Genomic DNA, 14,945 nt, shown 5'->3' with positions numbered 1-14,945 from the left:
CTTGCCCCTGGAGTATCTTGCGCTATCACGATAGTAACTTACTGGTGTTAAATGGTGTTGTTGGTAAAGCGCAGATTTAGTCCGCTCGAATGATAGCACTATCCCCAAAATATATAGTAGCGCAATCAACAACCACAACTAAGAGTATTACCACTCAACGAGCCAATGTCAACACCTGAACCCAGTTCCTTGCACATACTAATCTTGCGTGAAAGTCGCCTCAGGCACTATTTTATCATGGCCATAGGCAATTATTTGGCAGATCCAGGCTATTACTCTAACCCTTGATTCGATTTATTGGATTTCATCCATCCCTAGAAGTCCAAGCGTTTGTCGACAGCATGACCCAGCAAAGATCTGCTCTGCTTCAGGTTATGTCGCCGTGAGCCCAAACAAGGTAAAGATAGAGATTCAACTCAGCAATCATGCATAGATTGCATGCAGTGATCTTATCCCTTACGCCGAGTCCGTAAGACCCCATAACCTTTCTGCAGCCACTTTGGCCGTTTCTCGGCGTGGTCCGTCCGCAACATCTTCGACTAAATCGGTAATTGATATCGTATTACTGCATGAACCCCAAATCTAATCTTGTCGCCCATGATCTACATCGCCACGGCCATTATTAGCTGAATATGACATGTCTCATCAGTAGCTGAGGCTGCGCCAAATCCCGATTTTGCTGCACGGGATGCTCGATAGTATTGATTTACCTACCCTGCAATCGTCCCTCAGCCATCCAGATCTTCAGAAAATCGTAGTGGCTTGGTCTATTGGGTCGGTGAGTTAGCAGCAATACCCCCAATGAGCATCAATGCACTCACTCGATCCGGCATTCAGCAAACAACATGTTGTGGAACTCTATAGCTTTGTGAAACAAGTTCTGGCTGTTGCGGGATTATTGCGGTCGCATTAAGCGTTCACCAGTATTTGGGGAAACGGATGCAGAAGAAACTGTAGGTCTAGTGTTAGGTTGTCCTACTACCATCATACATGTTCACTCAACATACTTAGTTTAGCCGGGCTTGTTTGGAGTCTCTTTGAACATACAGCCTTTTGAGGATTGCGGGATATCCTTAGCTGTTCGTGACAGAACAAGAGCATACTAATTGTTCTGCTAGGGAACAAACGAGGTATAGCGACAATATCCTGGGCTTCACAGTCCATTGTCGCCAGCATACATCTGAATTTTTGCGTAAGGTGCTCGAAAGGAGAACTTGATTTGTGCGTCAGGTTCATTTTGACGGTTAAAAAAAGCCACAAACAAAGCTGTAGCCATTGGTACTACTAGGCCTCAGAGGCATGCTGTTGAATGGGAGCTTAGTGATATTAGTATCTCCCATGCTGCCGCCGCCCAAGTGGAGGTTTATTCTCTGAGTTGACTAAGATGAATGCCGTCGCTTTCATTTTGTGTCTGGGAAAGACTTACTTAGTACAACTAGAAGATTGTAGGAGCACCAAGTTATGAATAGCAAGTTCCTGAGCCTCTCAGATGTTATAGATACAAAAGGATCCCGAAGGTGTCTAAATGTGCATTTACGCCCATAACTTCCTATTCTCCCATTCGGATATTTGAGTATGTCGGAGTATACGGAACTGTGCATCAGAATGACAGCAGCAAGAGCATGCAATCTTTGCTTCTATCTCGCATGGAATAGAAAATTCTGCAGCAAGGGGACTGGAGAAATGCACTGTGCAAAGTGCATGCAGCGTCCAGCCGGCGATATCCATCAGACAGGCAGGAAGGAGAATTTATATTGAATGATGTTCGGAGTTTTACCATGACAGATAAAGGGAGTGCTTTCGAGGTGCAATCGTGGGGCTCTGAAACCATGCATGCCAATGTTATGGTAGGTACTATGAATCATTCATGCCATGACGGTGCTGTTTGAATGGCTGTCCAAAGATAGTGCTTGGCTTGCGCAACTGCCTTTACAATAGGTAGGCAGCTGCACTCTGGATTCGGACGTGCTCTGATAGCGTGTTCCATCTGCTCGAGGCATGACAAGTTTCAGAGGTGTGATACAAGTTCAATGGGATGTTTCTTCAGGAAGCCCCTTCAGTTTCAGAAAGTATCATCTCACACTAACATAAGCGCAATATTGGTATAGTGCTATTTCGAGTAATTGACTACGAGGACCGACTGGCGTCGCTGTTGAAATACAGTTATGACCCTTAATTCTTGTTGCAAGCGGCTTAGGTCTGGGATACTGAGCCATGGTATAAATGCGAAGTTTGCATAAGAGTATTCTCTCTATGATAATGCCTTGTGGTGTGACTTTAGGGTACGTCGGACCAAGGTATCGGTACACTTCCCTCCATCCTAGACGGCCTGGTAGTTGATTTAGACAAATGTTTCTGAAACCATGCAAAGGGCTGTTGGCCATATACATTGAAGGCTCTTACATAGGTAGCAACTGTCTTATGATTGAGAAGACTCCCATGCTTCACTGCATTCTATTGTGTCATCAACTAGTCACAGTAGGTGTACTCGATGATCATCCTCGAAGGCTAATCCCAAAGGACTTCACGAATTACTGTGCAGGCCGCTATATCTGCAGTATACCGGTGGGTTCGTCAAAGTGCAGGCTGCACTATAGGGTACATCATATGAAGCGATTGCGTCACCCAGATACGCCCCACGAATATAGGTTTGCATAATCATTAGGGCATTTTGAACAGGACTGTACTGTGATATAACGATTGATGATGACTGAGCATAGTCTTGCTGGGTAGCGAGTATTCTCATAGTCTCTGCCTAAGATGCGTGCGGCAGCTCACATGTAAATAAACGGGAGAGGTATCGCCTTGAGTAACTGATTTGTCGAGTTGTGATACATGGCATACTTGAGTATCACTTGTGAGGACACTTGGGTGGCTTTTTAAGACACCGAGTCTCATTTGTGTGCTAACAAGAGGGAAATCAATAACATATTGATTTCTATCAACTACCCTCTTGGGGGACCCACCATTACTACTATGTAATGGAAGCAGGAAGCGAGCTCCATAGATATTTTCGCGGAAAGTGAGATCTCCTACAGTGACATTGGTTTGCATCATCTGAGAAAAGCTATGTCTATCATTTCCTTGGTAAGAGATGGGGGTTGTATGGAATAATCTATCGTGCGGGGGCACGGCCAGTCAGAGGTCGCGTAATATAAGCAAATCTTATGGAAGAGGGGAAATACCTCAAGAAACAAGTGGGTGGCTGGAGAATGCCATTGAAAGAGGGATGTTGCATTTGTTCCTAACAATGGCGTCTGATCCTGGCATATTGGCACATGATTCGAGGCTGAACTAGACCAAGATACCCAACCTGCTACCCCCATAGCGTGGACGAGGTTAGCTGCCTAGGTAGCGTCTTGCACGAGCCAACCATGGTTTAGATATTCATAAGCTCGAGGCTCGATTATGGTGATAAATAAGCGGACTCTCTCGTATGGTGAGGGGGGGCTGCTGCATTGGAGTGGAGACAAAAACAAGGTGAGGGTCGACAGGCTCATGGATCGACTTCGGACATACGTAAGTAGTACTAGGTACTCAAAAGAGATTTACCACACGATCAAAGGAGCAAGGTACCCACAAGTACACAGCAGCACTAGTAGTCGAGGCAAGCGCTGGAAAATGAGTAAGACCAAAACCGCGATCGGCCAGCCGAAGCTTCGGGCAAATCAGTTCATAGTTATAGTCATCCAGTTTTAGCCTTGGCCAGTGTCGACCCACGCTTTCAAATATCTCTTCGTCAAATGAAAATGAAAGTGCACAGGACCTAAGCCAAGTAATGGAGAAAGTAAGATCGTCTATAGTGGACTCCAACCCAGACAAATGATCCCTGTTCACGTCCGAGTCCCAAAGGAGGGGGAATTTGCGGCGGGGTAACCGTGCGGGCCATGATGTTCCCATGTCATATACACACTACAAGGTCTGGCGATCAGATGTCTCTATATGTTTCAAGTGTAAAAAAGCACGTGCTTCAAAGTCTGGCACTGGTTTATATTTGCTCATTTGTTACTGGTTTAATAGTAAAAGTGTCGTGGGAGATACCCCCCCCCCCCTAATAAACTACCTCTGATAAATTGTGTATAGACGGGCAGCACTTGGGTAGTCACTCCAAGTGAGACAGTAAGTATCCACCATATTGTACTAGAGTAGAACTGCTGGATGCTTGCATGGGGCTATGAGACATCTATCGAACAGGGATACTTACAACTTCGTATTGCTGTGGTGTGGGGGCGATGGAGGGGGATCCCTTCCTTTTTTTTATTTCCTTCTTTCCTGCGAACCGTAGATTGTTAGGGCGAAGCCGGTGCGAAGATCAGGGCAGCAGTGAGCTCTCCGAAGAAGGTAGGGCATAAAATGGTCTAAACCGAGTAGATTAGCAATCCTTGATATCTGGTAGGTCCAGACAACAGCCGAAGAAGCAAATCACATTCACGCAGGCCCTTGAGACCAACTAACGTATGATCAGCCAGCAAAGATGGGCACCGCAGACTACTAGTCTTGTTTCGACAGGTAGATGATCTTGGTCATTCGAATGATCATTCGGTGTAGGAAGCCCTCAGAGAGGTGAAGGGGTACAGTCAATTTCTAATGGAGCTTGCCGCATTCCGTACAGATTGCGATCTTGCATGCGTGTGTGGGACACCGTATCCATGCGATCACTTTCTGCTGAGGCCCGCTGACCGGCAAACCTTACTACTGATCGCCGACATGGAAATGCAGCGGGAAAGGTTTCCAATGCATGGAGTGGTCCCTGGATGTTCATTTGGGGTACGCCACCAGTCCAAGGTTTGGGGGTTAGCATGAATGTACGCCCCCAATGGTCACCGGGAGGCCTAGGGAGAAAAGAAAAAAGATGAGATATCGTGCGACCCCCAAGAGAATGGCGACCAATTATTTGATGCCTGAGCGGCTTTTTGACGGACAAGAGCCTATACTCGGTTATGCTGGTTTTCAATTGTGTTGAGGGAAAGCTTATCAAGATTGGTACCTGAACAGTCTAAGCGGCCACAGGAAGTAATGTAAGTTGGGCGTCAATACAATACGGATACCGCCCTTCAGCCCAGTTTTGAAACGCCGTGAAATTTCCCGACATCGGGCGACTGCGGATCTAATCTAAGCGTCCATCATCCCACTTTTCCTGGACAATTGCACACCGGATCATGCTGCGGGGCTCCCATGGTCGGCTCTCGGGGCTCGGAGACTGAGTAGGCAGCCTGATTAATTGCTTGCTTTCTTTGCTTTTTCAAATCCCATTGAATAATTCATGGGTATAGCTGGCTGAATATGCTCGGATGAATTGTCACTGCGGGTGATGGTGATGGTAATTGTGGCGTGATCCTCAACTTCTCAGGGTGCAAACGGATCTGGGGCGAGGAAAGGCAAGAAAGGGAGGGGCTACGGTTAGCACTTCGTTTACAAGTTAAAACCACAAGTGGCTCTTCTGGGCCTGATCAAACATCATCTTATCTCCGAGGGAACTGCCATATATGCCTGAGATTTCGACATATGGCGTTTGAATTTCTTCAGTTATACTACTATTATGTGAAGACTCACCTCCCCTTACAAGATCAACGCTTGAGACACTACCAATCCTCTCTTGGATAACCTGCTTGACCAAGCTTCAGTGTCGTTAATAGTCTACTTGTTATACGTACTTTTACATTGTCAACCGTCAAGAGCCTCGGTGTCCCAGCATCAAACCAATACGTAAAAAAGAGGAGCAGCAACCACGTTTCTCATGTAGCAGATGGTGGAACCGAGGAGTGCCTATCAAATAGGCCAATGCCGGCCCGCTGTCAGAAGAACCACCACCGGCTACTGCTTTTACTCGGTGGTCTGGAAAAAACCCGTCCTTACGGATCCGCTGCTTCAGAAGGAAGAAAGAAAAAAAAAAAAAAAAAAAAAAAAAAAAAAGGGCTGGGCGCTGATTCCCTTTTTTTTTTTTTTGGTCGTCATACTTTCTGAACATCTTTTAATTTTTTTTTAGTCGAATTTACTCTTTTGGTACCTTGATTTTTTTTTTTATTCTGTTTTAATTTATTATTATTTTCTTTTCTCTCTTACGGCGCAAAGGTCTCCAGTGTCTACTAAGTTCGAAGCTACTGTCCTTCCCCCCCATCCTGTTTATCCACCGGGGGATATAACTACGACCATCGCTCCCACCATTTGCCGCGGTTCTCTCCCACCTTCGTTCAGAATCCCATCATTATTGCGTCTTCCTCCCATCTTCCTGCTCCCCGAACTCTGAGCACGGAACTTCTACCTCTCCTTTCAATCACACCTTTTTCACCTCTCTTATTCTCCTACTAAGCTTGCATCAATGGAACCTGCGGTACGGAAGCCAGAAGTGAGCTTCCACAGCCAGCGCAGCATGCCCTCCAAGCAGCAGCGAGTGCCCTCGAAGCTCAAGGCCACCCCCAGGGATGAGCTTCACGACCTGCTTTGCGTGGGTTTCGGTCCTGCCTCTTTGGCGATCGCAATTGCTTTGCACGATGCTCTGGACCCTTGTCTGAACAAGTCCGCTCCTGCGCCTGGATCGCAGCCCAAGGTCTGCTTTGTCGAGCGCCAGAAGCAGTTCGCTTGGCACTCGGGCATGTTGGTCCCTGGTTCCAGGATGCAGATCTCTTTCATCAAGGATCTGGCGACCCTTCGTGATCCTCGCAGCAGCTTCACCTTCCTCAACTATTTGCACCAGAAAGATCGTCTGATCCATTTCACGAATTTGGGGACGTTCCTTCCGGCCCGCTTGGAGTTCGAAGACTATATGCGGTGGTGTGCGCAACAGTTCTCCGATGTCGTGTCTTATGGGGAGGAAGTTGTCGATGTGACTCCCGGAAAGACGGACCCTACCAGCTCGGTGGTCGACTTCTTCACCGTCCGCTCTCGCAACGTTGAGACGGGTGAGATCATCGCGAGAAGAGCGCGCAAGGTGGTGACTGCACTTGGTGGCTCAGCAAAGATGCCCCCAGGCCTGCCCCAGGACCCACGCATTATGCACTCCTCGAAGTACTGCACCAACCTGCCCCACCTGCTGAAGAACCCGAACGAACCCTACAACATTGCCGTGCTTGGAAGTGGCCAGAGTGCTGCTGAGATCTTCCACGACTTGCAAAAGAGATACCCCAACTCGAAGACAACACTAATCATGAGAGATTCGGCTATGCGGCCTAGTGACGACTCTCCTTTGTGAGTATAATACCTTTCACACTCCCATTATGTCGCGACTAACAGCAAATAATATAGTGTGAACGAGGTCTTCAACCCCGAACGTGTCGACAAGTTCTATAACCTCTCTGCCGAAGAGCGCCAGCGTTCCCTCAAGGCCGACAAGGCCACCAACTACAGTGTGGTCCGCCTTGAACTCATTGAGGAGATTTACCACGACATGTATGTCCAGCGGGTCAAGAACCCCGATGAGAAGCAATGGCAGCACCGCATCCTCCCCGGACGCAAGATCACGCGAGTCGAACACCATGGACCTCAGAGTCGGATGCGGATCCACGTGAGGGCGACCAAGGATGGATCGGACAGCCTTGTCGGCGACGGCAAGGAGACACTGGAGGTGGATGCACTCATGGTGGCGACCGGCTACTACCGCAACGCACATGAACAGCTTTTGAGCAATGTGCAGCATCTGCGACCGGAGGGCCAGGAGGAATGGAAGCCGAGCCGGGATTACCGGGTTGAGATGGATCCCAGCAAGGTCAGCCCCTATGCTGGAATTTGGCTGCAGGGCTGTAACGAGAAGACACACGGACTGAGCGACAGTCTTCTGTCGGTGCTGGCAGCACGCGGTGGAGAGATGGTGGAGTCGATCTTTGGCGAGCAGCTTGCGGGTGCAACGGTGCCGGTCACAAAGTTGCGCGCTATGCTGTAAAGGCTTTACGTCGGATCGGAAACCCAGGAGGGGTTTCCGCTTTCTAGACGCGTGAATGATGGCGCTAGGGCGGACATTTCTTTTTTTTTGCAGCAAAAGAATGTCCCGGAAAATGAGCGTGCATATCCCCAAACAAATTGGTAGGGGGTGATATCTTCTTTTGCGATCATCTACTTGACTGTATCTGTGTTCAATTCTCTGTTTCATTACCTATACTTTGTTACTACTGTTACTGCCCCATCATCTGATTCCCCAAGTACCCCATTGCGAGTTATATAGCCAGCTACATTGGAATTGTATAACGAATAGAGATCGGAATGCATCAAGTCTGTCTTTATTGATTAAATTTCACCGCTCATTGTGTTGAGGGAGAAGGCCATGCGAGTTGCGCACGTTGCTTTTTTTTTATCTGCTACAGATGTTATTCATTCTCCTCAAACTTTATCCGCCCCCCCCCCCCCCCCCCCCCCCAAAAAAAAAAAAAAAAAAAAAAAAAAAAAAAAAAAAAAAAAAAAAAAAAAAAAATGAGAGCCTAGGAGGGAAAAGCGAGTGGGCTGGTCGCACAACCGCCGGTCTAGCACGGACCCGCTGACGTCAAGCGACCAGGCTAATTGGCCCTGACCAAATTAACCGCCGCCAGGAATACGCAACGAGGTAAGAAACGGTGTTTCTACACTTGAACAGACACGAGGGAAACAAAGTGAGGGAATAAATCCTAGGAGGAGGGTCCATGGAATTGAACACAATTGTCAATTGGACTCCGAGCAAGAGAAATCGAAGCGGGTGGGCGTTGCTGACTCGCTGGCTCTCAACCTTGGTTGAGGGTCGGGGACGGATTCTGATAATCTGATCAGATAAAAAATTTCGCACGTTATCTGATGGCGCCATCCCCCAACCGCATCAGCGCCCATGGCCGAGCCAGGCGCGCTGTTTTTCCGCTGCGGTTCCCGCTCTCCACGCCCATTCGCTGCCAGGGGACCACTTGGGTGGATGAAGAGACCCACTCACTGATTGATTACGATGAGGCACCATGCAGATTGATCCGTGTGGTCTCGTTTTTTTCATATCCACCCACACGCACGCACACACTAACTTACCCTCTCGCTTCGGTATACGGGTTACTCAATTAGTTTGCTTTCTGGCCCCCTTTCCCCGACTATAGCTGCCACCAGCCCTTCTTATGTCTCGGTTCCCGAGGGATTTTCTCGGAGTTAAACCTATACCGGTAGCATTAAAAACGGACCTCTCCGAAACACATCCAACGAGAAACTCCCAGTCGATTTTGATCGATCAGGTAACAGCTTGATCAGTGATTGATAAATTCTTAGCGGCCCCGCTTTTTCCCTTTCCTTCGTTCCCACAATACCAAGGCCCTAGGGACTTGAAGGTGAGGGAAATAACGAAGACAACAAGGAAAATAATGAAAAATAAGAAGGAAAAAATCATCGTGCTGTTCGGCCCGGCTAGATAAGGAGGCAACTCCGGTGCAATGGTCAGACCATGAGGAACAATTGCTGCCGTAATATTAATCTAGTTAGTAAGTAGCTATACACAGTACGTACTTTTCTGTCTGTCTGGGGAGTAGCTAACACTTAACGGGCGGAGAAGAATTTGAAACAGTCAAGGCAAATACTTAGCCTCCTTTCCTACTCCAGGATTCGTCTTCAAACTCAACTACCTACCTACGTATTTATACACCACGCTACTTCCTTCTTTCTCAAGCTTTCTGAAAGACGATCTATCGATGAATCTCGTATTGTTGGATAATGCAACAATTGATTTGAACAACCTTTGCTGCTACTAGCGCAAAGACAATGCGACTAGACGAGGCGAGACGAGACTAATCCCTAAGCAGTACACGCGGAACCATGCGACATGGAAACCGGAACAGGCGCCTGGAACAGTCGACTCCCTAGACATGCGCCGATCTCCATTCAGGTCTGGGCCAGTGGCATGTCCACAGTTATTATTATTATTATTATGATGGTAATAATAACAGTCGCCATTATTATTCACCTTACTCCGCCAATCGTAAAAAATTGTCAAGATTGTTAGTCTCCTGTCCCTGACAACGCAGTTTTCGGCTGCAGCCTGCTCAGAAAATCGCAAGCAGGCAGCTGAAGTTACTTACTTATACTGGACAGGCAGGCAGACAGACATTGACCAGCTAACCAGCTAGTCAGCACCAAATGTTTAAAATAAGTACTCTCGCCGTTTCCGCGGACTCCGAGGCCTCTTTTCCCTTCTCATCCCACGCGTATATCACGAGAAGGAGAGAAAAACATCCGTATCAGGTCTAGTAGGTTTGTCATAGAATGTCCACCTGAATTAATCAGATAGGACTTCCGAGCTTGGATGCATTTCTAGCTAGATATGAACTTCGGATGTACTTACTACCATGTAGCATGCTTGTGCTGTGTGACCCGATCAGACGGTCCACGCTTGTGGAAAGACCGGCTATGCCAGGTACCGGCGACCGGTGTTCCATCTTCCAGGGTCCTGTTCTTCTTTCCCCCCCAATATAGTTACTACTAGTTGTGTCAGGAGGGCGAAGATCGAACGATCTGCAATCCTAGCCTGCACTGCATCCTGCAACCCAACAAAAAAAGAGCACACGAGTTTATCTGGGATATCATCCGTGGGATGTCGCGAGATCAGCAAGGTCAGAAACAATAAATAGCAAAAGGGAAGAAAAAAAAAAGTAAAAGACCCTGATCATCTGATGCATGAATCGACATTCAACATATTAAGAAGCAGAAAAACTTAATCGTTAATACTACAGACGCATGTTCACCATATAATACGTAACGAACAAAACAACCAACAAAATTCGAGTCAACAATCACTATAGCCTATATACCCCTGCATAAAAGCGAATAAGAAACAAACATCAAACCCATCCTCACCACCTTGCCCTAATCAATCAGCCCAACACCTACCGTTCCATGGATCCATGGATTCTTCAATCCATTATCAGATGGAAATAAAAAACATACAGCCCACTTGCCTTGGACGAAGCGGTGGCCTGACCGCTTCAATCAGATAATAATATATTGGATCCGTGATCCATGGATCATGTCATATATTAATTCGTAACTTGGTGCCGCCAAGTCCGTCTCTATACTACTAATGAATACCCAGCTTCTGGTCGTGACGAAGAGTGGTCCCGGGGACATTTGTACCATAAAGTACCCAATGAAATTGAAAGGTCCGGGATCGCAAGCGTGTGTGTGTGTGTGTGTGTGTGTGTGGAAGCTAGACAGACAGACCCACCGCACAGGCTTGCGGTGACTTACGAGGGAAGTTAGGTAGGTGGCTGTCTGCCTAGATGGAATCTTTTGAACTTGGGATATGTGTCAATGTAGATAGATACATACTTGATTGATCTACCGACAACAGAAAAAAGAAAAGGCAGAAGGAAGACATACACCCCACGACTCAAAAAACGGCTCTGGGAGTAACAAAAGTCTGAAAGTCAAAAAGGGCACCTACCGTCAAGTACGTCCAGCAAAAAAATACAATCAAATCAATCAATCAAACCGCTCCTGCCGAGATAAGATCTTAGCGTGACATTTTGACTTTGGGTCTAAGGTTTTAAAGCCACAACCAGACGAAAAATAGGTTTCAGACCAATCATTCCCATTCCCCTTACTCCAAAGTGAAAAAAGTTTCTCCAAGGTTTAGACACGGAAGAAAAAACGAAGAATACATACATAACATGCATACATGCATGCATACTCTGTAATTTTTATTATTGCGACATCGGCTTTTTCGGCTTCAGAAGCTTGGTTCAGTATGGGGCGCGGGTGTGGAGATTATCTTCGTATGTATGAACCTTGTATAGACGCTGTATGTACGTTACTTACTTACGGTTAATTATCCTCATCCTGTTCTCCACTGATTATTATTACCCTTTTGCAGTGGTATGTATCCTTCACTCACTCACTCACTCACACACACACACACACTCTCTCTCTCTCTCTCTCTCTCTCTCTCTCTCTCTCTCTCTCCCCTTTCCCCCGTCTCACACTTCACTCTTTGTAATTTTATCCACTCCTTGAGTTCTTAAGCTGAATCAATGCAATTGTACTCAGTGCATTGCGCTATTATGGGCTTCAAGTTCCTTGGCTTTCCTTACACCATTCCCTGTCATCTCGAAAAGCACCCTCTAGCTTCATAGCAAGGTGATGATTCCACCCACTTCTTTCTCTCCGGTTGGATAGATTAGCCTGCAATGTACGGTATTGAGTAATCTGCCAGGTTATATTTGGTCTAAAGTAAAAATATCTACTAATATATCATGATCTTTATATGCAGAAGATAATACATGAAGATAATGTGAGGGCATGAAGGGTCAAAGCCCCATTTATGACCATCTATTCCAGTCAAACATATCATCAGAAGGAAAGGCTCATCCGGTACTCATTAGATCGCATATAGAAGATCGAAACATCTCCTCGGAAGTTATTGGTCGTCTGAAGGGCATATTGAGAACCCTAAATGGTCAGTCAATCGAAGACACAAGAACGCATCTATGCATTCCGTTCCGGGTCCTCGTCTGCCAGGCTCCGATATCTTCCGCCGCTGTGCATACGTGACGGCATCTCGTACATCTGGTTGTAGTTGATTGCTTCACCACCGAGCATGCCAGATCCCGCCTCCCGCTGTCCAAAGTATGGAGCCGGATCGCACCAGAAGTCACGGCAGTTGGTGACTACACCTCGAGAGAAGGGATTCTTCGCCCGAGAAGCACGTGGACCATCTCGCAATCCATCCCTTGCTGTCGCAAAAAAGGCATCAATGCCGAGAAGGGAAGTCCACTGCTTCAAACAACCGCCCCTCCGGTGCCGGTGGCCATGGGCAAGAGCTGGATTCGGTCCCTGGCCAGCAGAGGAAAGGCCAGCAGCATCGAGTGAGGTAGTTCCTGCAGCCAAAGCCGAAGCAAAAGCACGAGAGCTTGGGTAGCTTCTGTCAATCGAATGGCCCCTCATGTTTTCGTATGTCGTCTGATTCCGCGAAATTTGGACAAGCTGAACAGCACAGAGCATAGTGACCCAGACCAGCTGAATGATGACCCACACATCAAGGACGAGGGTGAATGTATCACGAAGTACAAAATCACATAGCGCATCGTTAATGACATTACAGGTAGGATTGACGGGTGCTGGCAAGACATTGATGTCTGTTCTAGCCGTTAGTCTTTGATCCGGAGAAGAAGGGGAGTTGATACCTACAGGAGTATGTCAGCTGTACGAAAAGAATTATACCCGCTTCAAGACACGTGATGTATAATACAAAATGGCGCAGATTGTTGGCGCCTACGCAGTTATCAATCCACGGGCAGTGACTATTCAGGATGTCAATGTTTGAGCTTTTAACTCCAGTCTCAATTAGGGTCTTACTGGTCATGTTTTGCAACGCAGCGCCCGCAGCGCTTGCAATGCTTGCTCCGTAAAGGCTTTCGAATCATGCACGCAACGCAGAAGTTCTCTTCGTCGAATTTCCACTGCTCAAAAAGTTCCGCAATAACTGTTCGCTGCTGGTTTCTGCTGCCAAGTTTGGGGACAAACCCAGGATCTTCAATCATCGCGGTGAAATAGAAATATGTTGTCGCTGAGAAGAACAGAGCAAAACAGATATTCGATATGGGATTTGTGGTATATGTGGCTGGCAAAAGTGACTATTAGTAAACTCTTGGCTGGGGCTTCGCATAATCCCGTTGGAGATCGGATTCAAAACATGTATACGAAGAGCAGGGAAAGCCTCACCTGGCAGCACGTAGAAGATGTATCTCACACCAACCCAGAACAAAGAGCCTGCAAAAACGCCCGATAGGTAAGGCTGGGTTGCGGATCAGTGACGAACAGAGTGGGGAGATGCAAGGGGTAATCGCTGACGTACCGTCTTTTGCAGTATCCTATACTCTGAAATGCTTTGACTGGCCACTTTCTGGGCCAACCATTGAAGTCCATAAGCTGTTGCGATCATAATGGGGATAGCAGCGAACACAACCAAGTTACTGAGAACCCAGACGGCTACGAAAATCATCAAGAAAGGCCACAAGAAGAAAAACTTAGACATGGTGCTCTTGTTCCGCACCCAAGGCGTCAATCCGAAGGGAAGAACCTTCGTGTTCCCATCGAAGTCATAGCCACACTCGTCCAGAGCACGATACCACACACGCGTGGTATTCATTTCGCCCGCTACCGTCGCTGGGGTCTTACCATCCCTGGTCTTCGCGAACCTATCAGCGCCATATTCAATGAGCTTCTGAACGCAAGGCAACGATCCCTTGACCAGAGCCCAGTGTAAGGGAGTTAAGCCGCTATCGTCAACGGCATTGGCATTAGCGCCCCAGCGCAGGAATAGGTCCACGCAGGCGGGGAATCCCTTATATGCCGCCCACATCAGCCCTGTATGACCTTGTTGATCGGGAACGTCCACCGGGATCTCCTGGTGAAGTAAAAGCACAAGCAGAAAGGCATTTCCGTCGATAGTAGCTAGGTGTAGGATGTTGTAGCCTTGGACGTCGGTAAGAAGAGGGTCCGCGCCGTGCTGAAGCAAAAGATGCACAATATAATAGTGGCAACGTTGAGCTGCCCACATCGCGGGTGTAGCGACAGATTCGCCTCCCTTCGCATTGACGTCGGCGCCAGAGTCGAGTAGGAACTTGCACATGGCATATTGGTTGTTGATGGCGGCCCACTAGAAGAGGAAAATAGCGTTGTTAGTTCGGAAGCAATACAAAAGACAAGTGCGAAAGACATATTGGTAACACGCACATGTAACGGGGTGATTCCTTCTTCGTCCTTATAGTTGGGGTGAGACTTCTTCTCATCAAACATTTTCTGCATAACTGCGATCTCTCCTATACGGGCAATCTGCATGACATCCTCCCCAATGGGGATTGAGCCCTTGACACCAGCGCGTTCCGGTTTCATGTCTTTAAGTTCAACGGTCGCATCATGCTGGGTCACTTTCGGGGGAGTGGTGGTGCCTTTGCCGCTGGGGAGGGAGTGCGGACTTTGTCCCAAACCAGCAGAGCTGCTGCTGCTCGGAGTCCCGGAAG

General features: G+C 47.6%; 4 protein-coding genes across 4 annotated transcripts; 2 read left to right on the top strand and 2 right to left on the bottom strand.

The window, feature by feature from the left end:
- Positions 1–4,174: 4,174 nt before the first annotated feature.
- On the top strand, positions 4,175–4,803 carry BO79DRAFT_232994 (uncharacterized protein; the record flags this gene model as incomplete). The annotated part of the gene is made up of 4 exons (XM_025684265.1): positions 4,175–4,223; positions 4,294–4,341; positions 4,549–4,563; positions 4,613–4,803. 4 exons carry the CDS (start codon positions 4,175–4,177, stop codon positions 4,801–4,803), a joined length of 303 nt encoding a protein of 100 aa, XP_025534635.1.
- A 1,309-nt stretch (positions 4,804–6,112) lies between these two features.
- BO79DRAFT_182293 (lysine N(6)-hydroxylase/L-ornithine N(5)-oxygenase family protein) lies at positions 6,113–8,183 on the top strand. Its single transcript, XM_025680214.1, has 2 exons — positions 6,113–7,185; positions 7,243–8,183. Exons 1-2 carry the CDS (start codon positions 6,320–6,322, stop codon positions 7,874–7,876), a joined length of 1,500 nt encoding a protein of 499 aa, XP_025534634.1. The 5' UTR covers positions 6,113–6,319; the 3' UTR covers positions 7,877–8,183.
- A 593-nt stretch (positions 8,184–8,776) lies between these two features.
- On the bottom strand, positions 8,777–10,104 carry BO79DRAFT_159946 (uncharacterized protein; the record flags this gene model as incomplete). Its single annotated transcript, XM_025678968.1, is given in 5 exon segments — positions 8,777–8,883; positions 9,120–9,249; positions 9,583–9,670; positions 9,690–9,788; positions 10,031–10,104. Coding segments are annotated over 5 exon segments (498 nt in total), but the record flags the coding sequence as incomplete, so codon positions are not given.
- Positions 10,105–12,118: 2,014 nt separating this feature from the next.
- On the bottom strand, positions 12,119–13,774 carry BO79DRAFT_61939 (DHHC family palmitoyltransferase). Its single transcript, XM_025689496.1, has 4 exons — positions 13,645–13,774; positions 13,279–13,543; positions 13,111–13,223; positions 12,119–13,058 (listed from the first exon to the last, which is right to left on the bottom strand). The coding sequence occupies exons 2-4, from the start codon at positions 13,461–13,463 to the stop codon at positions 12,409–12,411; spliced, it is 948 nt and encodes a 315-aa protein (XP_025534632.1). The 5' UTR covers positions 13,464–13,543; positions 13,645–13,774; the 3' UTR covers positions 12,119–12,408.
- Positions 13,775–14,945: the final 1,171 nt, after the last annotated feature.

This window comes from Aspergillus costaricaensis (genome assembly GCF_003184835.1).
Source record: "Aspergillus costaricaensis CBS 115574 unplaced genomic scaffold BO79scaffold_49, whole genome shotgun sequence".
Classification (NCBI taxonomy): domain Eukaryota; kingdom Fungi; phylum Ascomycota; class Eurotiomycetes; order Eurotiales; family Aspergillaceae; genus Aspergillus; species Aspergillus costaricensis.
The sequence above is the reverse complement of the archived record's forward strand: the minus strand, read 5'-3'. Positions and strand labels throughout refer to the sequence as shown.

Coding starts and splice junctions, on each gene's coding strand:
- BO79DRAFT_182293 (XM_025680214.1), top strand. CDS start 6,320: ATGGAACCTGCGGTACGGAAGCCAGAAGTGAGCTTCCACAGCCAGCGC. Junction 7,186..7,242: donor CCTAGTGACGACTCTCCTTT/GTGAGTATAATA, acceptor CAAATAATATAG/TGTGAACGAGGTCTTCAACC.
- BO79DRAFT_61939 (XM_025689496.1), bottom strand. CDS start 13,463: ATGATTGAAGATCCTGGGTTTGTCCCCAAACTTGGCAGCAGAAACCAG. Junction 13,224..13,278: donor TGCGTTGCAAAACATGACCA/GTAAGACCCTAA, acceptor CATCCTGAATAG/TCACTGCCCGTGGATTGATA. Junction 13,059..13,110: donor CGTACAGCTGACATACTCCT/GTAGGTATCAAC, acceptor CGGCTAGAACAG/ACATCAATGTCTTGCCAGCA.